Below are 24,116 nucleotides of genomic sequence, written 5' to 3'. Positions count from 1 at the left end.
CAGTTGCACGATATTCTTGGGGAAAAAGCTGTTCTTCAGTCTGGATGTTTGTGTTTCTGTATCTCTTGCTGAATGGTAGGAGATTGAACAGGTGATTACTGGGGTGGGCTGAGTCCATCACGATTTTGCAGGAAAACCGTAGACAGTGTGAGTTATGAAATGTTTCCATATCTGGTAGTTGTGTCCCATTGATGTTCTGATCACTCATTGAACTTTTTGGATCTAGTGTACCATATTGTCATGCAGTAGGTCAGTATGCTCTCAGTTAGACATTGATCATGTTTTACAATTGATAACAATTTTACAATTGAAAACATGATAAAGTTTTACCAGCAGGTTTTGGGGCAGATTTGCATTCTTTAAACTGCTGAGCCTTCCCTACTATCAAGGACATGTTGATGGTCCAAGAGAGCTGCTCTGTGAAGTTTACTTTCAAGAACTTAAAGCTGGAGACCCTCTCCACTGCTTCACCATTTATGAGCAGTGGAGTTCGTTCATACCTTCTTGGTTTCCTGAAATCAATAATTATTTCTTCATTTTTTTTTAATGTTGAGTGAAAGGCTGTAGTTATTGCACCATTTAGACAATGTGGACCTCTTCTCTGTATGCTGTTTATTTGTCATTTGTACTTAATTCAATCACTGTGGTGTCTTCTGCAAATCTGATGATGTTGTTGTGCAGTCATGGGTGTAAAGAATGGCTGACTGGGCCACTCAATTTTCTTCATTTGAAGCCACTTCTTGATTGCTCTGAAAGTGTGCTTTGGGACATTGTTCTGCTGAAAGACCACCTTCCTTCCTCATTTTTATTTTTAACCAGGATCTCTCTGCATTTAGCAAAATTCATCTTCCCAGCAATCCTGAACATAGAAACATAGAAAACCTACAGCACAATACAGGTCCTTTGGCTCACAATGTTGTGCTAAACATGTCCCTACCTTAGAAATTACTAGGTTTACCTATAGCCCTCTATTTTACTGAGCTCCATGTACCTATCTAAGAGTCTCTTAAAAGACCCTATCGTATCTGATTCCACCACCGTTGCCCGCAGCCCATTCCACTTACTCACCACTCTTGAGTAAAAAAAAATTACCCCTGATATCTCCTCTATGTCTACTCCCCGGCACCTTAAACCTGTGTCCTGTTATGGCAACCATTTCAGCCCCGGGAAAAAGCCTCTGACTAGCCACACAATCAAAGCCTCTCATCATCTTATACACCTCTATCAGGTCACCTTTCATCCTCCATTGCTCCAAGGAGAAATGGCTGAGTTCACTCAACCTGTTTTCATAAGGCATACTCCCCAATCCAGGCGACATCCTTGGAAATTTCCTCTGCACCCTTTCTATGGCTTCCACATTCTACCTGTAGTGAGGCTACCAGAACTGAGCACAGTACTCCAAGTGGGGTCTGACCAGGGTCCTATATAGCTGCAACATTTCCTCTCAGCTCCTAAATTCAATTCCACGATTGATGAAGGCCAATGCACCATATGCCTTCTTAACCACAGAGTCAACCTGCACAGCAGCTTTGAGTGTCCTATGCACAGACCCCAAGATCCCTCTGATCCTCCACACTGCCAAGAGTCTTACCAGTAATACTATATTCTGCCATCATATTTGACTTACCAAAATGGTTGAACTCCATCTGCCACTTCTCAGCCCAGCCCTATCAATGCTCTGCTGTAACCTCTGACAGCCCTCCACACTATCCACAACACCTCCAGGTTTCCAGTCCCTGCTGTTGAAAAGCATCCCTGTAATGCTACCTCCTTCATATTTTACAATAGGGATGGTGCTACCTGGCTAATGCATAGTATTAGAGTTATGTCATTTAGACGAGATGAGAAGGGATTTCTTTAGCTGGAGGCTGGTGAATCCAGAATTCATTGCCACAGACAGTTGTAGAAGCCAAGTCATTTTAAAAAAAACAGTTGAAAGCTTCTTGGTTAATCTAAAGCCCTTCCCTTGGACAACATCGGTGGCGTGGAGAGGGGAGACTTACAGCTTGGGCAATTGCTGGTCTTCCATTTTAAAAAAAACCTTGCCCAGGCTTGCGCCCTGGAAACTTTCCAAGGTGCTAATCCATGGTCTAGCGAGTCTAATGGAGGCCTACAACTACAACAATCAGGGTTTCAAAGGTTACAGGGCGAAGGCAGGAGAATGAGGTTTAGAGGGATAATAGATCAGCCATGAAGGAATGGTGGAGAAGCCTTGATGGGGCAAGTGGTCTAATTCTGCTCCTATGTCTTATGGTCTTGTGATTATTTTGCCTCATATCTATACTAAGGAATAATTATGATATCCTATAACTTAGTATATTCTGGTCGGAGGAAACTGGAGCATCATGGGATACATGGATATTTCTCTGTTTGGCAATCAGTGGTGAGCAGTGTGCCACAGAGGTCGATGCTGGGCCCTCATCTGTTTACGATATACATTAACGATCTGGAAGAGGCGATTGAGTGTAGTATATCTAAATTTGCTGATGACGCTAAATTGGGTGGAAAAGCAAATTGTGCAGAGGATATGTAGAATCTGCAGAGAAATATAGATACGTTAAGTGAGTGGACGAGGGTCTGACAGATGGAGTACAATGTTGGTAAATGTGAGGTCATCTGCTTTGGAAGGAAAAATCGAAGATCAGATTAAAATTTAAATGGTAAAAGATTGCAGCATGCTGCTGTACAGAAGGACTTGTGAGTGTTTGTGCATGAATCCCAAAAGGTTGGTTTGCAGGTCCAGTGGGCTATCAAGAAGGCAAATTGAGTATTGGCCTTCATTGCTAGAGGGATTGAATTTAAGGGGGGTTATGCTGCAACTGTACAGGGTCCCGGTGAGGCCGCACCTGGAGTACTGTGTGCAGTTCTGGTCTCCTTGCCTGAGGAAGGATGTACTGGGTTTGGAGGCGGTGCAGAGGAGGTTCACCAGGTTGATTCCAGAGATAATGGGGTTAGACTTTGAGGAGAGATTGAGTTGCCTGGGACTGTACTCACTGGAGTTCGGAATGATGAGAGGAGATCTTAAAGAAGCATATAAAATTATGAAAGAGATAAAATAGAAGCAGGAAAGTTGTTTCCACTGGTAGGTGAGACTAGAACTAAGGACGAGGCCTCAAGATTCAGGGGAGTAGATTTAGAACGGAGATGAGGAAGAACTGCTTTTCCCAGAGAGTGGTGTATCTGTGGAATTCTCTGCCCAATGAAGCAGTGGAGGCTACCTCAGTAAATATATTTAAGACAAAGTAGGATAGATTTTTGCATAGTTGGGGAATTAAGGATTTTGGGGAAAAGGCAGGTAGGTGGGGATGAGTCCATGGTCAGATCAGCCATGATGTTATTGAATGGTGGCACAGGCTCGATGGCCTACTCCTGCTCCTATTTCTTGTGTATCAAGGAGAAAACCCAGCTGATCACAGGAAGAACATAAAATGCCCACAAAGGTAGCACTAGTGTCAGGACTAATTGTGATTTTCTGGGATGCTGAGACAGCAACACTGACAGCAAAAGGGAAATTGGGAAAGGCTTTTTATGCAACACTTGGTAATCGTCTGGATGGGGAGAATGGCAGGAATAAGCTTCCATGGCTATGGAGATGGTGCAGAAATAGGATTGTATAGATCCCTGTACAGAGAATCAACATAGGCAACATGATCTTAACCTGAGCTGTAAAGTCTGTGTGGTTCAAAGGATAACAGTGCAGTTTGCTATTTGTGGTGACTGCTGAGTTTCTACTAGCACTCGGTCACTTCAGTTTCTTATCTTGATCTGCAGGAGGGTTGTGTGCGTTTTCATGCCAAGACACCTGTTCTGTCAACTCTTGTCACAAAATGTGTTGCGGAATAACCATATCCTCATATGATCCAGGCATCTTGACAATTTCTGAAATTTAAATACACTTTCCTCTCTTAACCTTTCCAAGAGCTGTGGCCTGGAACATAGTTGAACCAAACACTAAAAGAATGTTGAAAATGCCAGTTTCTCTTTCCTGCTACTTGGGAATTGAGAGTAGTCTTAAGAAAGCATCCATTCCTGTACCCACTTTTTTATCAGTAGTGTGTGGTATCCTTTTGGTAGTCACAGATGTTTTATTGGAGGGTTATAGGGGATGGTACATGGCATCCTATTTGCCAGCCCTCTTATCTCCTTCCAGCTGTGGATTGTTTGTAAAACAAGGAACATTTTAGGTCACTTTAATTTGTGGAGTGTATGTTGCTTCTTTGTGGATTCCTTGTTTTTAGAGGTGACGTAATTTGCCTACAGTATATCTGAGAATAGAATAGTACTTCATTGTCTTTGCTCAAGACAACGAGATTGCAGTGCTACTCCTGTCCATAAAAAGCATTTTTACAATGCATGCAGTATGGCTAAAAGAAAATTCCTGTATTTAATGTGCAACAAGTGACTTTGATAGTCAAATGCTGTTGGCGCAGTCTATTGGACTATACACTTACAGGAAGCTATTGCAGTTCTATTCTCCAAAGTACATCTCGACACTAGTGGTCTTCCTGCTATAACAAGCACTTAATGGGCACACAATTAGTAATGAGATTTACGTGATTATATCTAGGTTATTCAGTCTGAAGTACTTGGATTGTTCTTGTATGGTCTCCTTTATTTCTGCACACATGACTTTGCCATGCAGTTTCCTGGTTGGTGTTCATCCCTCAATCAAAAACACTGAAATATAGATTATTTACTCACTATGATGTCATTTGCAGTGCTGTGCTCAAAGGGATTACCATTTCAACATTGCAGCAGTGAAGTTCTTCAAAAAGTACTTCATTGATTGTAAACACGAGGAAATCTGCAGATGCTGGAAATTCAAGCAACACACACAAAATGCTGGTGGAACGCAGCAGGCCAGGCAGCATCTATAGGGATAAGCACTGTCGACGTTTCGGGCCGAGACCCTTCGTCAGGACTAACTGAAAGGAAAGATAGTAAGAGATTTGAAAGTAGGAAGGGGAGGGGAAAATGCGAAATGATAGGAGAAGACTGGAGGGGGTGGGGTGAAGCTGCGAGCCAGAAAGGTGATTAGCGAAAGTGATACAGAGCTGGAGAAGGGAAAGGATCATGGGATGGGAGGCCTAGGGAGAAAGGAGGGGGGAGGGGAGTACCAGAGGGAGATGGAGAACAAGCAGAGTGATGGGCAGAGAGAGAAAGAAAAAAAAAGAGAGGGGGAGAAAAACTAAATACATCAGGGATGGGGTAAGAAGGGGAGGCCACCTACGCTCTGTCTGCCAGAGAAAGCAGGATCTCCCAGTGGCCACGCATTTTAATCCCACGTCCCATTCCCATTCTGATATGTCTATCCATGGCCTCCTGTACTGTCAAGATGAAGTCACACTCAGGCTGGAGGAACAACACCTTATATATGGCATGAACACTGACTTCTCTAACTTAGGTTAATGCCCCTCCCCTTCTTACCCCATCCCTGATATATTTAGTTTTTCCCCCCCTCCATTTTTTCTTTCTCTCTCTGCCCATCACTCTACCTGTTCTCCATCTCCCTCTGCTGCTCCCCTCCCCCTTTCTTTTTCCCTAGGCCTCCTGACCCATGATCCTTTCCCTTCTCCAGCTCTGTATCCCTTTTGCCAATCACCTTTCCAGCTCTCAGCTTCACCCACCCTCTCCGGTCTTCTCCTTTCATTTTGCATTTCCCCCTCCCCCTCCTACTTTCAAATCTCTTACTATCTTTCCTTTCAGTTAGTCCTGATGAAGGGTCACGGGCGGAAACGTCGACAGTGTTTTTCCTATAGATGCTGCCTGGACTGCTGTGTTCCACCAGCATTTTGTGTGTGTTCATTGATTGTAATGTGCTTTGCAGTGTTGTGACCGTGGTATATAATTGATTTATTTTATAGTGGAACAGATATCTTATCAAACCTAAAAAGAAGTCGATCAGTGTATGTCTTAATATCTGTTAACTGTTTGGTAATGAAATCAGTTTTGAAGAATATTACCAAAATGGCTAGATTATCTTCTGTTAGATAATTATATGTTCATGGAAAATTCACTGTTAACTTTTTTAAAGTTTGTTTTTATTTGTTTTTTTCCCCAAAAACTTTATTGCTAGTGAGAGTAACATGCATTCTTATTTATCATGCACCCATAACTTAAACTCATCACAGTTACTTTTATTTTTTTCACACAGAAAACACCACTCTTAACTCGAGCAGTGAGGCAGAGCGAAAATCCCAACGATATTATCTATCCTGCCTGAATGAGCAAACAATCGAAGACCTCGGAGCTCAGCCTTTGATTGACCTTATTAACAGGGTAATGTTTGCTTGGGACAATTAAAAAGATTATTCAGTTATTGTTTCACTTGTAAAAGTACTTTACTCTAGAGCAGGTGTTCCCAGCCTGGGGTTCATGGACCCCTTGCTTAATGGTATTGGTCCATGGCATAAAAAAGGTTGGGGACCCTTGTTCTGGAACAACTCACAGAAAATGCTGGAGAAACTCGTCAGGTCAGGCAGCATCTGTGGAAATGAATTAACAGTTGACGTTTCAGGCCAAAACCATCCTTCAAGATTGGAAAGGAAAGGCGAAGATGCCAGAATATGAAGGTGGGTGGAGGGTGAGGAGGACAAGCTGGAAGGAGATTGATGAAACCAGGTGGTGAGAGAGGGCAGGGGGATGAACTAGAAGCTGGGAGGCATTAGGTGGAAAAGGACTGGAGAAGAACAAATCTGATAGGAGAGGAGAGTGGATCATGGGAGAAAGAGAAGGAGGAGAGGCACCAGGGTGAGGTGATAGGCAGGTAAGGAGAAGATATCAGAGTGGAAAAATGAAGAAGAGGGAAGAGAAATGGGGCAAAAATTATTGGAAGTTGGAAAAATCAATGTTCTGTGGAGGCTACCTGGATGTAATATAAGGTATTGCTTCTCCAACCTGAGAGTGGCTTTATTGTGAACGGGAATGGGGATAGAAATTGAAATAGTTGACCAGTAGGAAGTTCTACTTGTTGAGATGGAGCTAAGGTGCTTGACAAATCTCTTTTCAACTTAAAATTTTAATGCGTAAGGTTGAAGACTTTGATTCACCTTGATGTTGTTTAAAGATGGTAGAAACATTCATAACTAATAGCTTTGAAATATGAAGTGAAATTTATCTTTCACTATTTTATGCTGTTGAATTTCAGGGTGTACACAATTTTTCCACATGTGGAATCTGGATATGATTCTTGTTGAAATACTACTTTCAAATTAAGGTGACAACATAAAAGCTATCCACGAACTATATGCTGAGTGCTAGCAAAATGAGGATTGGGTTGATTTATGTTACATGTTTATATTGTTACTCAGGGTAAAGATTTAACATAGGAGAATCATTTTCTTCAGATGTACTCAGTAAAAGTTTGTACCCCAGTGTTTTGCAATGTCCCGTCCCCATTGCATGCAGTTAATTTTGGTCAGTTAGGATCTAAATCAGAATTAAATTAAGTCATTATGATTATAATTTGTGTAAGGGCGTAAGTATATTATACAGGTAGTCCCCAGGTTACGAACGTCCAACTTACGGACAACTCGTACTTACGAACCAAGGAAGGAGAATGCCATCCGCCATTTTAAGTCGTTGCTGTTGACACTGTGTTGAGTGTTTAACTTTGTATTTGGCTTAAATTTTTCTTAGCAAGATTCACCCTGACCTTGCCCTCCCCATTCCGGTCGGCTGGTGGCGCAGTGAGATCAGCGCCAGGCCGGAGAACGGAGGTTTCCGAGTTCGATCCAGTGACAGACCGCTCCCGTGCTGGGTTGATGTTGATCCAGTGACTCCCGTACCATCCGTGCCGGGTTGATGTCGAGCTTGCAACTCGACCTCATTTAAAAAAAACCCACTGCCACCTCCAGTTTAAATTCCCACGCGGAATATTGTGGAGGATCAAATACCCAAACCCAGCACAGCCCCCACTTGTCCCATTTAACCTGTCTCAGTGCGGTGGTCCTTAGGACCCGGCGGACCTCGGGAGCCGGCGCAGCTCGGGACCCGCCGCCCACAGTGTTTCTGTTCCATTGACGGGAAGCGATCGTGATTGAAAATAAAGTGGAAATAATAAAAGGCGTTTGGAAAGAGGTGAAATGCCATCGGTCGCTGGAAAATCATTAGACTATAGTCAGTCAACGATCGGAACAATTTTAACGGATAACGGATAAAGTGAGAATAATGGAGCATGTGAAGGCCCTGCCCCAATGAAAGCTACAATTATTACTAAGCAACGCAGTGGTTTAATTATTGGAATACATATGTTTCTTAAGTGTTTTATATGCATAGAAAGGTAAAATATATACTATATACTAAGACAAACGTTTGACTGACTGATGCTAAATAATACTGGATGTACAAATCCGACTTAAAGACAGACTCAGGAATGGAACTCATACGTAACCCGGTGACTGCCTGTATTGTATCTAGGCAACTTTGTTGCAAAAAACAGTGAATTTATTGAGGTGGCTACAAGTTAGTGCAGTCTGTTGCTAGCATACTGTAATGTTTTAAAGAACTGACCAATTTCTGCTGGGACAGAAATACAATAATAGCTAATGTGAGAATTATATAAAAATAGCTAATAATAGTTGATGTGGGAAAATGCCCAATCATTTCCATTCTGGCTTGAAATATTGATACTGTCTAATGGAAGAGAAAAGATCAGTTAAGCTTGTAGTAGGCATACTGATATTTGTGGGAGCTTATATGATCTGGGGTTGTTGTGAAGCCTATGGAGGTTGAAGAGGAATTTTCCAGATAGTGAAATTGGTTTAGTAGTGTCATAGTATTGAGGTACAGTGAAAAGTTTGTATTGCATACAGTGCATACAGATCAAATCATTACAGAGTTCATTCAGTAGTATAAGTTAAAACAACAATTATTGTTTAAAGCAATAATTATAAAAAATGAGGAGAAAGTGAACTGCAGGAAGATCATAATGAGGTAGGTTGTGAGGTTGAGAGTCTACCTTACTGTACCAGGGAACCATTTAACGGTCTTATAACAGTGGGATAGAAGCTGTCCTTGAACCTAGGGAAGAATGTTTTCAGGCTTTTGTATCTTCTGCTCCATGGGAGACTGGAGAAGAAAGAATTTCAGGGGTGGGTAATGTCTTTGATTATGCTGACTGCTTTACTGAGGCAGCAAAAAGTCCATGGGGGGGGGGGGAAGACTGGTTTCCTTGATGCGCTGAGCATTGTCCACAACTCTGCAGTTTCTTGCAGTCACGGGCAGAGCATATTAACTATTCTTTTGCTCTACTAGTGAATTCTGTGGCTGTGCTGCAGTTTGAATGGACCTTGGCATATCAAAAGCACGTGTATTTGAGATTATTTTGTAAGTTTATTTTTTATTTCTGGAAGCAAAGAAAACATACAAACATAGAAAATAGAAGTAGGATTAAAGCTTCTGCACCTTTCAATGTAATTATGGTGGTTCATCTATGGATATCTGGTGCCCAAAGAAGAAATATTAATTCCTCCTTGAAACTATTTAATAATTTGGCTTCAGCTGCCTGTTGTGGCAGAGACCCATTCGCTAGAAATTTCTTCCTATCTCAGCTTTAAATACTCAACCTTTTCCTTTGACCCCTCGCCTCCCGGATTCCTCCATCATCAGGAACATCCTTTCTGCTTCAATATGATCTCGCTAAGGTATCTTACAGTTGCATTAAGACATCCCTACTCCTGTCCTCCAATCCTCTGCAATGAAGGCCAGAGCATTCAGTTGCCCTTTTCATTTCCTGCTTCTCCTGCATGCTTAACTATAGTACCGACTGTGACAAGACACCCAGGACTCGTGGGATAGGCAGAGACACCAATCTACTACCCTTCGGGTACTGATCAGCCTTCCTGTTAGTGCCACCGCAAGGAATAACTTCACATTTATCCACATGACATTCCTCTAATCTTTTCCTTTTCCTCTCCAGGTGCCTGTCCAAATGACTTTTAAATGTTGCATTCGTGCCTGCCTCTACCACTTCCATCACCCTCTGTGTGAAAGAATTGTTTTTCTGATTTCCTTTAAATTTTTCCTCTCTCAGCTTAAGTCTATCCCCTGGATTTAGACTTCTGTACCATTGGAAAATGACTCTGACTTTGAACCCAATCTTTGCACCTCAATGTTATATACCACTAAAAGGTCATCCCAGTGAGTTTGTCCAAACTTCAGTAAGTTTATCCAACCTCACCTGATAGCTAATGCTCTCTTATCCAGTGGACCTTCCAGGTTGCAACCCTTCATTAGCACTGGAAAGAAAGAGGGATTAAAAAGGTGGATTAAGGTGGAGGGTTGGGGTTTGATATACAGTTGGGGAACTAGCGAGTGAGAACGATGTGAGAAGCTGTGAGCTGATGGGTGGAAGTCTCTGAAGGACTGAAGAAGATGGAATTTGATTGGAGAAAGGACAGTGGCCTATGAAATAAAGGGAAGGGGATGGGGGGGGTGGTCCCGTGGGAATGTTTGGGTGATGGGCAGATTTAGGATGTGGGGGAGGAGAATGAAATAGGGTGATGAGGGACTGTGGGATAAGAGGGGAATAGTGGAGGGTTGCAGGGGAATGGTCAGTGGAAGTCTGAGAAATCGATGTTTTGCTGACAGGTTGGAGACTGCCAAGGTGGAATTTGAGTGCTATTCCTCTGATATGTATCTGGCCAAATCTTGGCAGTAGAGGTTCCACGTTGGTGGGAAGTGAAATTAAAATAGTTGGCCAACAGGCAGCCCTAACTGGTATGGCGTGAAGGTGCTCAATAAGCAACCCAAGTTCCGAATGTACATCAGTGCACTCATCTTTGCTTCAGCAGGGTTTGAGTACAAGTAGAAAACATTCTGTTGAAATGAAATCGAGCTCTGGCGAGAGCAAACACAGAATATTGTGTCCACATCTGATTAACTGGCATGAGGAAGGATATACTTGCAGTACAATGAAGATTCACCGGATTGATACCCGGAATAAGGGCGAGAGCCCTACCGAAAGAGATTAATCAGATTGGGCCTCTGGGAAATTAAAAAGAACAATGGCTGATCTGATTGATAAGTACAAAATCCTTGAGGAGCTTAACAAGGTAGATGTGGATATTGATTGATTTTTCAAGATTAAGTGTCGGCTGTTTAAGATTGAGAAGCGAGCCTGCCATGTACAGCATTTCCACGGCAATAGAGGTCTGCAGGCTTCTCAATGATGTCTCACTCCTCTCATGTCCTGGCTTGAGATTATTGTTGTAAGGCTCAGATTGTTTTTTTTTCCCAGCAGTGATATTAATATATCAGTTTTCTTTTGTGTGGGATAACAGAAATTTTAATTACTTAAGCAGCCAAGCTTTTAATTTGTAAATTCTCTAGTCTTTGGCAAACCTAAATAACTTTCCCAAGAATATCCAGAATGTCAGAAATAACAAGCCAATTTGTTCATGTAATTTAAAGTACCACAGTACATTGATGCCTTTTTCTCTGCCTTGTCTCCACTTGTTCCTGAACAGATGCTTCTTGTTATCTGAAACAAGTCAAAAGACTAAGATAGTGTGGTACGGTGGCTTTGATTAATAGCTGTGCTTGAGATCTGCATGTAGACTGTAGCCTTTGTGGATATGGTGTCTGCTTGTTGCCTGAAAACAGTTAATCAGTCTGGTGTCTGTAGCCAGTGTAAACTGGCTAGCTTGACTGTCTAATAGTAATTTCTTACATAAAAGGGCATCGGAGAAGATTGCCAGCACTAATGTGTAGAGTTGGGAGTGCGTGGCAAGCTGCAATCTGAAAAGCACAGAAGCTGGCAGCAGACCACCATTTTCTGGGATTTATTGAGGTACGACTAAGGGCAAACAGCTGACTTGCTGAGGTGATGCAGACTGGCATTGGAAGTGTTAATGATCCTGGAAGTCTTTGATGTATTCTTCGAGCATGTTTGAACTTGGGTTCTCTGGGAACTAGGCAGTCTTGGGGAAAAGCCATTTTAGGCTAGAAGGAGCAACAGTGTCTTTTTTTTTGCAACTCATGGGGATTCCCACGGTTGTACCCAACTGCATGTAAATTCCTCTCAGCTGCCTCCTCTGTCCTTTTAGGTTTAATTATTGCTAATTCTCATAACACGTTTACAAGAATTAGTGCATCAAATGAATTTGAATTGCAGGATTGGTTGCACGAGGGAGTGCTCTGCATCCATAAACACCAAATTCTGCAGATGCTGGCGATCCAGAGCAACACATGGAATGCTGGGAAAACTCAGCAGGTCAGGCAGCATCAGGAAAAGGAATAAACAGTTGATGATTTGGTTCAAGACCCTTCTTTGGGACTGGATAGGAAGGGGGAAGAAGCCTGAGTAGGTGGGGGGGTGGGAGGAGTACAAGCTAGGTGATGGGTAAAGTGAGGAGGGTGGAGGAGTGGGGGAGGTGATAGATTTAAAAAAAAATAAAGGAAGGAGAATAAAGAATCTGATTGGAGAGGAGAGTCAACCATGAGGGAAAGGGAAGGAGAATGGAGGGGTGATGGGTAGATGAGGGGAAGAGACTTGAGGTGGGGGGTGGGTCAGAGTGGGGAATCGAAAAAGAGAGAAGGACGAGGGGGGACAATTACCAGAAATGAGAGAAATTGATGTTTATGCCAACAATGTCCTTCTTGATTTTATACATTTCTCTCAGATTATCTCTCAGTTTCTAGAGCAGTGATTCTCAACTGTTTTTTGGCCACGGCCCCCTTAGGAGCTCTTCTCAGGTTCCAGGGCCCCCCCTTTCAAACAGGGATACAACACAAACAGGTAGACAGAAAATTATTTATTATTGAATACCAAGAAAACTTGAACATTCTGACATACTGGACAAAACTTCAAAGAGGACTGTATGAAATTAAACAACTATCTGGCCCAGTGCAATCCTTGAGTTTGGTGCTTTTCTGCAAGTTTCATGATATCAGGCTCCAAATTAGATAATAACAGTCAGAGGTCACTTCCTGTTGCAATATCAATTATGTTCCTGGATTTTGTTAAGGGAACTACCTTGCAGAATCTGCTCTCAACCAAATATGTTGAGGGAGAGGCAATAAAAAATCTTTGGGCTTTTTCCCACAGTGTTGTAAATTTATTCAGCTGATCACTCTTAATCCAAAAATGCTGTCACCCGGAGCCAGGGATTTTTTTCTTTCGGTGACTTCCTATGAAGTAATAAACACTTTTCACAACCTACTTTAATGTATATATCCAAACACATATACTTTAAAGTTACTAGGCTAAAAAAGGCCTCGCAAGACACATTGATCTTCGGAGAATGAAGTATGGTGATAGTGGATGCGAGAACCCTTGATTGAATATGCTGACCCGGTGGAATCTGATTTGCAACTGACACTGAAGTGAGGCTGTGTGGGAGGAGCTTAAGCAATGAATTTACCAGGTGCACCGAATTCAAACAGTGTGTTGGAAAGATATTATAAATAGGAGGGAAACCATTGTCTCCAATGAAGGTTGCTGCTTGGGTATTTCATCAGTTCAGTTACCAGGGCCCCCATAAACACTTGGGGCTCCTCTTCTAACAGGTTTTCAGTCAGTGGCCCCCTTCAAATGTGCCAGAGCCCCCAAGGGGGACATATGGCCCCCGTTGAGAATGGCTGCTCTAGTGAATAAAGTCCTAGCCTGTCCAGCCACTCAATATAAGTAAATCACTCAGGTCCTGGTAATATTCTTGTAAATCTTTTTTGCACACTTCCCAGTTTAATATCATCTTTCCTGTAGTAGGGCAATTTAAACCAAACACAGTTTCAGCAGCAGCACTTTGTACAACTGCACCAAGACCTCCCAACTTTTGTAATGAATGCCCTGATTTATTTATGATGGTGAGCATGCCAAAAGCTGCCTTCACCACTCTGTCTACCAGTGACTGTGCTCTCAGTAAGCATGTGTCTGTTGTACAAGGTCCCACTGTTCTGTAACACTCTCAAGGGCCCTGCCATTCACAGTGCAAGTCCTCCTGGGTTTGATTTGCCAAAGTGCAATACCTTGCATTTGTCTGATTTAAACTCCATTTGCCATTCCTCCACCCACTTACTCAGCTGACCAAAATTGTCCACTATACCACCTAATGGGAAATCCTTGAAGCCCATTGGGAAAAGGAGAATGTGATTCATGTCAGATGGTTCCCCAAGCAGATTATCAGTCATTTGAGAGAATGCTTTTTCAATAGAACTTTCAAGCAAATGCCAAGATTTTTGTTCACCTGGTCACGTGAAAAGACCTCTCCATTAAATCTTCCGTATACAGCTAGAGTCTCAATCCTTGTGCCAACTTTCTTTGCGATAGCTATCATCTTGGTGAGAATGTCACCCATCTTCTGGATTGTGTCTATACCAAGTGATGACATTGTCTTTGTCAAGGTTCATCTTGCACTTTATCCATGTTCTGCAGGCTGTTCAGAGAAGCATACTGAGACACACATTTACCACTGCTGGGTGATTATTAATTCAGTAAAATATGCACTTTGTTCTAACCATATAACCATATAACAATCACAGCACGGAAACAGGCCATCTTGGCCCTCCTAGTCCGTTCCGAACCCTTAATCTCACCTAGTCCCACCTACCCGCACTCAGCCCATAACCCTCCACTCCTTTCCTGTCCATATACCTATCCAATTTTACCTTAAATGACACAACTGAACTGGCCTCTACTACTTCTACAGGAAGCTCATTCCACACAGCTTTCACTCTTTGAGTAAAGAAATACCCCCTCGTGTTTCCCTTAAACTTCTGCCCCCTAACTCTCAAATCATGTCCTCTAGTTTGAATCTCCCCTACTCTCAATGGAAACAGCCTATTCACGTCAACTCTATCTATCCCTCTCAAAATTTTAAATACCTCGATCAAATCCCCCCTCAACCTTCTACGCTCCAATGAATAGAGACCTAACTTGTTCAGCCTTTCTCTGTAACTTAATTGCTGAAACCTAGGTAACATCCTAGTAAATCGTCTCTGCACTCTCTCTAATTTATTGATATCTTTCCTATAATTCGGTGACCGGAACTGCACACAATATTCCAAATTTGGCCTTACCAATGCCTTGTACAACTTTAGCATTACATCCCAACTTCTGTACTCAATTTTTTGATTCTACTTGAAGCTTGGTCTTCCAGTGCAAGGGAATGTGTGCAACAGAATGCTGCTGACTGATGCATACTCAGGTGTCGAAATAGTTTCACCAAAGCTTGGTACAGCCATTGCAAAAACTCTGACAAGGAAAGGCTGCAGTTTAGGGTCTTTGCAGCACTGGACTCTGAAGTACTGAGTCTGTGTTATAACCTCTCAAAATTGTTGCTGGTGGAAGGTCTGGGGCTGAAAAATCATGACGTTGATATTGCATAAATATTGTAAGTGGACATGGTTGCATGCTGACTATAGACAAAGCATTGTTCTATAATATAGAATTGTAACACCTATAAAAAAAGTATTTTTATGCAAAATACAATTACCTGCAGGAGGTCGTCTATGTATTTTAGAATTTTACTGAAGTGTTTATTGACCATGTAATTCCATTAACTTCAGTTCAGTATGCAAGGCCTCCTTCCAGTGGAAAACTAATCAATCATTTTCTGTAAAGGAACTACTAGAGTGTGTAATGACTGAACAATCAACGGGTTTCAAAAATGTTGGCATCTTACTGTAGCCTGTCAGTAGAAAATATGGAATATTAAAGATAAGTCCTTGGATTTAGCTTTAATTTTCTACTAAGTTAAAGCAATGAACAGGAATAGAATACTGCTAATCATATTTATTTTTGTTTTTAATGCAGACAGGAGGCTGGAGTATTACAGGTCCTTGGGATAAAGACAATTTCCTTGAAGTGCTAAAAGTAGTTTCTGGGACATACAGGACAAGTCCATTCTTCACAATTGACGTTGGTACAGACTCTAAAAGTTCCAACAGCAATATCATCGAGGTATCTGTTTCTTGTCTTTGAAGCAATTCAAAATGATAAAATATGCAAGATTTGTGAAGTTTTATTTGTAAATGTATATGCAAAGCATGTCATATAAGTTCACTCACTAAACTATGACAAAGTGATACCTTAAAACCACTTCCTAGAATAAGTTACCAATTCAGGAAATGGAGTTATGAAGGAATGAAATGGATTACTAAGTGAAAGACAACATTGTTGTAATCTTTTCTTTAGTTCATGTTTTTTGTATTTTGTTTGCAGCTCAATAAAGATTTATTTTAACCATCAAAGTGATTTTTTTTGGTAATTTTTGCCTTTCAGATTGATCAACCAAGCTTGATTCTTCCATCTCGAGATTATTATCTAAATAATACAGCAAATGAAAAGGTGATGCTTCATTTTAAATTTAATTTGGAGAGTCATTTTTGTAATCTTCATTAACAATTCTTTAGGCTTAGGAGCCTGATGGTTCCTGAACCTGGTGGTGTAGGACTTGAGGCTCCTGTACTTCCTCCCTCATGGCAGCAGCGAGAAGACAGCATGGCCAAGATAGTGGGGTCCTTGATGATGGGTGGTGCTTTCTTGTGGCAGTGCTCCTCATAGCTGTGCTCACTGGTGGGGAGAACATTTCCTGTGATGCTGTGGAAGGTCTTGTCAACACTAGATTCAATTACACTCATTCTGGTAAAAAAAATTCCCCTTTGTCCTTTGAATTGACCCGAGGTTTGTATAGCAGTTGCTTGTATCGATATCAAGGCATTTCTGTTGACGGCTTATCCTGCCAATGATCATGGATCTAACCCTAGCATTATTGTAATAATAAATTTGCTTGCAGCAAGCCTCTCACTAATACTACATCAAATCTACACATCTTAAGAGGGTTTCCACTGCATGTGCAATATATTACAGGCAAATGAGCAAATAAAGCTCCAAAGGAATTATCTAAATGTGGCAGTATTGATGTTGTGTTTTCACTTCTGTTCACCTCAGACTAGCTTAGGTGGCCACCTTGCCCAGTGTAGAGAATTAGGCCAAAGGGCTTGTTTTAATGCTGCATTCTGTGTTGTGGTTTCCCTAACAATGTTCTATTTCTTGTTTTGTAGGTATTGACTGCCTATCTCAACTATATGGTTGAACTGTGTGTGCTTCTGGGAGGGGAATACAATTCAACATGCACTCAGATGCAGCAAATATTGGAATTTGAAACTATTATTGCAAATATCACAGGTTCCCAGGATGAACGTAGGGATGAAGAGAAAATATATCACAGGATGACCATTGCAGATTTACAGGTACACTAAAGGCAGTACTTTTGGATTGAGTCACCTATTTTATGTAACTGTGCCCATCTGCAATCAATTTGAAATTTGAGGGGTAATTGCTTCAAATTGAACCTTGAAAGTTTTATATTTGAAAGATGATTCTAAAATCTTTCCAATGTGATGCAGAATACTATTCATTTTTGTGAGACTTAAGGTTAATTGAATTAAAATGGTGCAGTTACTCATAATGAAAGGTACCTCCACACTACTACTGCCCATGGACATGATCTTTAATTATGCTTCTGTTATAAAGCATTTAGTAACAGGTCAAACTGAGGTAGTCCTTTGCTTTAAGGTGCTTTCTCAGCTTCTGGCGATTCAAAATGTGATATTGTCTTGGATGTTGGCTGCAAACTGGCAAGATGTATTGGAGTCAACAACAACATCATTTTCAATTAATTGAAATTCGTTTTCATTCTGGATTTAATAAGGGCACAATGACACTCATATTGCTCCCATTTTTATCTTTATAAAATGCTGTCATCAAGCATTTTGTCCAGTTGATCTTCTGTCGGTATTTCCCATGTATGAGCTGTGCTTTTCCCTTCTACATAGGCATTGCAAATCACCTGATGTGGAAGATATTTTGGGTCTAGCCTTACAAAATCACACAAGAGTCACTTTACCCATGCCCATCCATGCTTCAAGATCCCCTTTAACTGGAAGATCCCCCAAGATATTGAAGTTCTCTAAAAATACATACAACAGTGCTCGAAATTTCAGCCCCTCTCCAAAAGTTCATATAAGACTGGGATGAAATATAGAATTGAGTGAGATGACAGTATGCTCAATGGTTGACGATGAGAATGTTTATTTATAGACAGACTATCCAGTAGTTAATAGTAGATTTACCAATGCTGATGGAAGCTCCATTATAAAATAGTTAAATCCTCAGTAGTCCTGGCCCATTAAAATAGTAGAAATCATAGGTTGATTCACAAAATTATGGATCTCCGCCACATAATAAATCTATTACCAATTCAGTATGCCATGAGCGGAGCCTCCTGTTAACTCTTTCCTGATCCTTCTTTACCACCTCCATCTGTTCTTCTTGAATCCCTTTAGTACAGATCTCTCATCATATCAAATACTGAGTGCTCGAAAGAGCATGACAGAGTAATGCTGCACTACCTTCATGATTTCCTTCCTCTGAGGATCCATCTGATTGTGAAGATAGGTGGAGGGGCGGGTCATGTTGAGGAAGCTGCAGAAGGACTTGGACAGATTAGGAGAACGAGCAAGCAAGTGGCAAATGGAATACAGTGTTGGGAAGTGTATGCTCATGCACCTTGGTAGATGGAGTAAAAACATAGATTATTTTCTGAATGGGTTGAATAATTAAAAGTTCGAGGTGCAAAATAGACTTTGGAGTCTTCGCATCGGATTCCCTAAAAGTTAGTTTGTAGGTTGAGTTGGTGGTGAGGAAGGCAAATACAGGGTTAACATTAATTTCAAGGAGACTAGAATATGAAGACAAAGATGTAATGTTGAGGCCTTATTAGGCGTTATAAGGCTTCACTCAGAGTATTGTGAGCAGTTTTGGTCCCCTTATTTAAGAAAGGATATACTGACAATGGAGGGTGTTCAGGGGAATGATTCTGGCAATGAAAACCTTATTGTATGAGGTGTGATTGATGACTCTGGCCCTTTACTCACTGCAATTTAGAGGAATGGGAGGTTGCGGAGGGATCTCATTGAAATCTATTGAATTTTGAAAGGCCTAGATAGAGTGGATGCATTGAGGATGTTTCCTGTTGTGGAGAAGTCTAGGACCAGAGAACACAGCCTCAGAATAGAGGGAAGTCCATTTAGAATGGAGATGAGGAGGAATTTCTTTAGCCAGAGAGTGGTGAATCTGTGGAATTTGTTATTACATGCAGCAGTGGAGGCCAGATCATTGGGGGTAATTAAGACAGTTGAATAGATTCTTGATTAGACAGGGCATGAAAAGTTGTGGGGGGAAGGCAGAAGAATGGGTTTGATGTGGAAATTGATCAGCTGTGATAAAGTGGCATAGCAGACTAGGTGGGCTGAATGGCCTAATTCTGCTCCTATGTCTTTTGGTTTTATGAACCTGAAAAGAAAAACAATGTAGTTTAGCATGTAGTTATGTAGATGAGCAATTGCAACACAGTAGCAGTGTCAATCAGCATGGGGTTGTTGTACTCAGTGCATGTCAATAGTATTTGAAATTTCTGGGGAAGAGGGTAATTTTTCTTGCTGAGTTGCTGACACAAGGCTGCTTGTCACCTAGAAATGAAAATCCAATGATACAATCGGTATTCTGGTTGTCTCCAGACATCAAAACGAAGACATACAGTTTTAGATAACTGAGCATAATTTATTTATCAATACGTTAATAAAAAGACTATGAAGTTAAAAGTATAAATGATGGTTTCAAGAGATCAGTACTTTTAACTTGGTTATCATTGGCAATAAGCTAATTTCTTAAGATCAATTTTATTAGAAAGGATAGCAATGACTTAAAATGGTTACAAATATTCAAATGTAGGCTTGTTTGTATTTTGTTCTCAGAATTTAGCACCTGTCATCGATTGGTTGGATTATTTATCATTTGCATTGGCACCTCAGGAACTGAATGACACAGAACCTGTAGTTGTCTACGCCAAGGAATATCTGCAGTTGATGTCTGACCTTATTAATAAAACCGAGAAGAGGTAATACAGATAAAAACTGCTTGCTGATTCTAGAGCTTTGTTTAATTCTGTTAAATTGTATGAATTTAACACATGTATGAATTGCCTAGGTACACTTGATTGCCATGGAAAGCAAAGGTATTGAGTTATTGGACTCAGTGCCAAAAAGATTTTCAAGGAACGTATCAGATTTCAAACTTAAACATAATGTGAAAGAATGAACTGATGAGGCTTAAAACAGAATGATTTAATATAGGTCTTTAAGGTAATGCATCACTGTAACTCTGATTTTTTTTAATGTGGGAAATGGGAAAAACCAGAGGGCCTAAAAACCTTATAAAGCCATAGGGACTGATAATTTGTGTCACAGAGCAGTAAAGAAAATAACCAGGAAAATAGTGGATGAGTGGTTATCTTTTTCCTGATTATGAAATAATTCCTGCAGAGACGAGATTGGCAAAAGTTCAAGCATTACTCATAAAAGGAAGGAAAAACAAAAATCTTGAAACAACAAACTGGCTGGCTTGCTACCAATCAGTACGTACTGGAGGGTCTTGAAAAGGATGTGACAACGGCATTGTTCAGTTAGCAACAGGAATAGGCAAAATCAGTATGGAATCCTGAAATGGAAATTTTGTTTGAAAAATGCCTGGAGTTTATTTTGAAGAAATAACTTGTAGTTATGAGAGAACCAGTAGATATGGTGTTCTTGGATTTTCAGAAAGCTTCTGACGAAGTCTGTATAAGTCTTGTAGGGAAAATTAAAGTGCATGTTATTGGGTTTGATGTATATGTATGGATTAAAAATTGCTTAAATAAGAAAAAGTAGGATTGTTTTTGAGGAGACAACCAGTATCTTGTGGGATTGGTGCATGGGTGTCAGCGATTAACTAGGCAGGTTTAACAAAAACAGGCTTCAGAGATGAGTGACGTTTTGTTTGTAGCTCCCAACAAACACTCCCATTTAAACTAATAGAGCAGAAATATGCACCCGAGTACACTGCTAGTAAGTAACATTGTTTCAGTCACTTAAGTGAACTACAGATCTTTGAAACTGCCAAACCACCCAGGGAGCTAGTGCAGCTGGAACTTCAGGAGAGGTGCAGTTGCATCAGGAAACATGGCTGCTTGGGAGGACTGCAGGTAAAATCAATCGCTCTCATTCTCTCTCGTTCTCTCTCTCTCTTGTTTTCTCTCTTGTGTGCTCTCACGCGCTCTCTCTCTCTTGTAAAATAAAACTCTGTAAATAAAATTGACAATCTCAGAACAACTGCAGTATCAGAGAGACATCAGGGACCGTTGTGTACTCTGCTTTACAGAGACATGGCTCACCACCAGCATTCTGCACACGATGCTTCAGCTGGTGACATTTGCCTCTTGATTAACTCATCGTGGTACACAGACCTGACGATTCTGCTCCCAAAATCAGTTTCAGTTTCTGATCTAGAACGTTGCCCATTTTATTTTTTGAGGGAATTCTCTGCAATCATTCTAATAGCAGTGTACGTTACATGCTGGCAAAGGTCAAGTTGACACTAGAGGGGCTGAGTACCTTGATCAGTCACAAGACAACTCACCCTAATGCCATCCTGATCATTACTGGTGATTTCAACAGGCTAACTTGAAGGGCTGCCTGATATTTCACCACTAAAATGTCATCTGTGGAAGCCAATCCACTTAATCACTGTTACATCTCCATGCTGTGCTATTGTCTCCTTCAAGGTGAAACCTAACAGCATACCTAAATGGCAGTGATGCTTCGCCCCCAAATGTGCTCAACAGCTTCTATCCACGCTTTCAAAGGGAGTATAACATTACACCTGTGCAAATCCCCACGGTATCTGGAGACCCTGTGACTTGTGTCTCTGAGTCCGATGTCAGGACGTCCTCAAGGGCAAGGCCTCGGAGTCCGATGGTGTACCTGGCAGGTTCTGATCAGGGTGAGCTGTCTCAATTACAATAGCCCTATATCATTCATACTTATTGTGAAGATGTGCTTTGAGAGACTAGTCATGACTGGAATTAACTTGTGCCTAAGCAAGAATCTGGATGTGCTGCAACTTGTCTACCACCGTAACAAGTCTATAGCAGATGCTCTTCATTCAGTTTTACGAGTAAACAACAGCAAAACATACATCAGACTTCTTTTAAGGGATTACAGTTCAGCATTTAACACCATCATCTCCTCGGTACCAATCAACAAACTTCAAAACCTGGGCTTGGTTACCCCCTTCTGCAACCGAAACTTTGACTTCCTTATTGGAGACGGCAGTCAGTGCAGATCAGTGATAACTTTTCGCTGATGATCGACACAGGCACATCTGAAGGATGAATGATCAGCCCCTGCTCTGTCTACACTCATGACCGTGTGGCTCTGCGTAGCTCAAATGCCATTTATAAATTTGCCAATGGCACAGTTGTTGTTGGCAGAATCTGGGATGATGACGAGGAGACAAACGAGAGAGAGAGAGATCAGCTGGCTGGGTAGTGTCGCAACAACAACCTCACACTCAACATGAGTGAGACTGAGGGATTGATTGTGTTCTCCAGGAGGGGGATGTCAGTGGAGCACACACCAGTATTCATTGAGAGTTCTGGGTGTGTCAGAGAGGGAAGGATGGGCAGTTTCAAGTTTCTAGGTGTCAACATTATAGGATCTATCTTGGGCTCAACACAGTGATGAAATCACAAAAATGGCACGCTAGGAGCTCAACTTCATTAGCAGTTTGGGAGATTTCTTATGTCACCAAAGACAAGTTTCTACACAGTTATGAGCATTCGGACTGGTTGCACGGAGGTTGCAAGAGGCTGCAGAGGGTTGTAGGCTTAGTCATCTGTTATCGTGGACACAACCCCTTCCCCCTCCCACCATCAAAGACATCTTCAAGAGACGTGCCTCAAGAAAGCAGTATCTGTCATTGAGGATCAGCACCAGCCAGTATGTGCTTTCTGCTGGTTACTACAGTACCATCAAAGAGTAGTTACTAGAGCCGGAACCCTTAGATTCAATGCTTTAGGCACAGCTTCTTCCTCTCTGCTGTCAGATTTCTGAAATGTCCATAAATCCATGGACAGCACCTCATTATTCCTCTTTAGCATGTATCATAATTAATATCACCAGCATATGTCATGAGATTTGTTAACTTTATGGAAGCAGTACAATGCAATACATATAAATAAATATAGAGAAATAAACGGTTACATTCAGTATATATATGTCTATTAAATAATTAAGTTAAAGTCTGAGTGTGAGCCTGAGGCCTCTGTTGGTCCGCATCGACCATGGATATTTGTCCTAGCTATCTAGATACACAAGCCTGGGCAGTATGACATGGAGAGCAAGCTGTTGCCCATGTAGCAGGCTCCCCTCCTCCACACATCTGCAGAGCACAAAGGAATGGCAAAAACAGATACAGTTTAATACCAACAGCGTTGTAGGAGTTGCCAGCCAGGGTTAAACTCGACGTAGGACTGCCTTAGAGACTCCAGCTCTGGATTTTCCCCTCGGGTTTTACTCCTGAAGCCTTCCCTGTGAGTGGGCAAAGGCGGAAGGCAGCGGAGGTTTGAGATCAGAGTTTTCCTTCTCCTAGATGAGCTGCAAACCACAGCTGACAAGCTGCATTTGCCCGAAACAATTGGTTGTAAGGCACCAGTAACCAGCCTTTGCCCCTTCTCCTGTAAGTAGAGATGGTTCTGCTGGGCTTAATAGCTAAGCCACATGTGAAGGCCGGGAGCTGGACTTGGTTGTCAGAGGCTATTTGAGGTGCATGCCATTGGGAGCATTTAAAAGTTAGTGGGAGCTTGTCCCCATTATCACCCACAGCTATAACAACCTGAAGGAATCTTAAAGAAGTTAAAATAAGTAGTGCAAAATAATAGAAATAAAAAAGTGATGAGGTAATGTTCATGGGTTCAAAGTCCATTTACAAATCGGATAGCATTGGAGAAGAAGCTGTTGCTGAGTGTGTGCCTTCTGGCTTCTGTACCTCCTTCCTGATGGTAACAGTGTGAAGGGGGCATGCCCTGGGTGCTGGGGATCCTTAATGATGGACGCTGCCTTCCAAAGGCACTGCTCCTTGAAGATGTCTTGGATACTACAGGGACTAGTACCCATAATAGAGCTGTCTAATTTTACAAGTTTCTGCTTCTTATTTTGATCTTGTGCAGTATCTCTCTTCCCCCCCCCCCAAAAAAAAATATAGATGGTGATACAGACAGTCGGAATGCTCTCCATGA

General features: G+C 41.5%; 1 protein-coding gene across 5 annotated transcripts in view; it reads left to right on the top strand.

Annotated features, from left to right (window-relative positions):
* Window positions 1-24,116, top strand: part of LOC132378252 (endothelin-converting enzyme 2-like) — a 150,627-nt gene that overhangs the window by 79,736 nt on the left and 46,775 nt on the right. For all 5 annotated transcript variants that reach the window (XM_059945028.1, XM_059945013.1, XM_059945048.1 and 2 more), the window contains 5 exons: window positions 6,155-6,279; window positions 15,755-15,901; window positions 16,223-16,288; window positions 17,005-17,193; window positions 19,759-19,901. In XM_059945028.1, the coding sequence (XP_059801011.1) occupies window positions 6,155-6,279; window positions 15,755-15,901; window positions 16,223-16,288; window positions 17,005-17,193; window positions 19,759-19,901 (670 nt within the window). The remainder of the gene's footprint in view (window positions 1-6,154; window positions 6,280-15,754; window positions 15,902-16,222; window positions 16,289-17,004; window positions 17,194-19,758; window positions 19,902-24,116) is intronic.

The sequence above is a fragment of the Hypanus sabinus genome, chromosome 2, assembly GCF_030144855.1.
Source record: "Hypanus sabinus isolate sHypSab1 chromosome 2, sHypSab1.hap1, whole genome shotgun sequence".
Classification (NCBI taxonomy): domain Eukaryota; kingdom Metazoa; phylum Chordata; class Chondrichthyes; order Myliobatiformes; family Dasyatidae; genus Hypanus; species Hypanus sabinus.
Note: the sequence above shows the minus strand (reverse complement) of the source record. Positions and strands in the feature narration are given on the sequence as shown.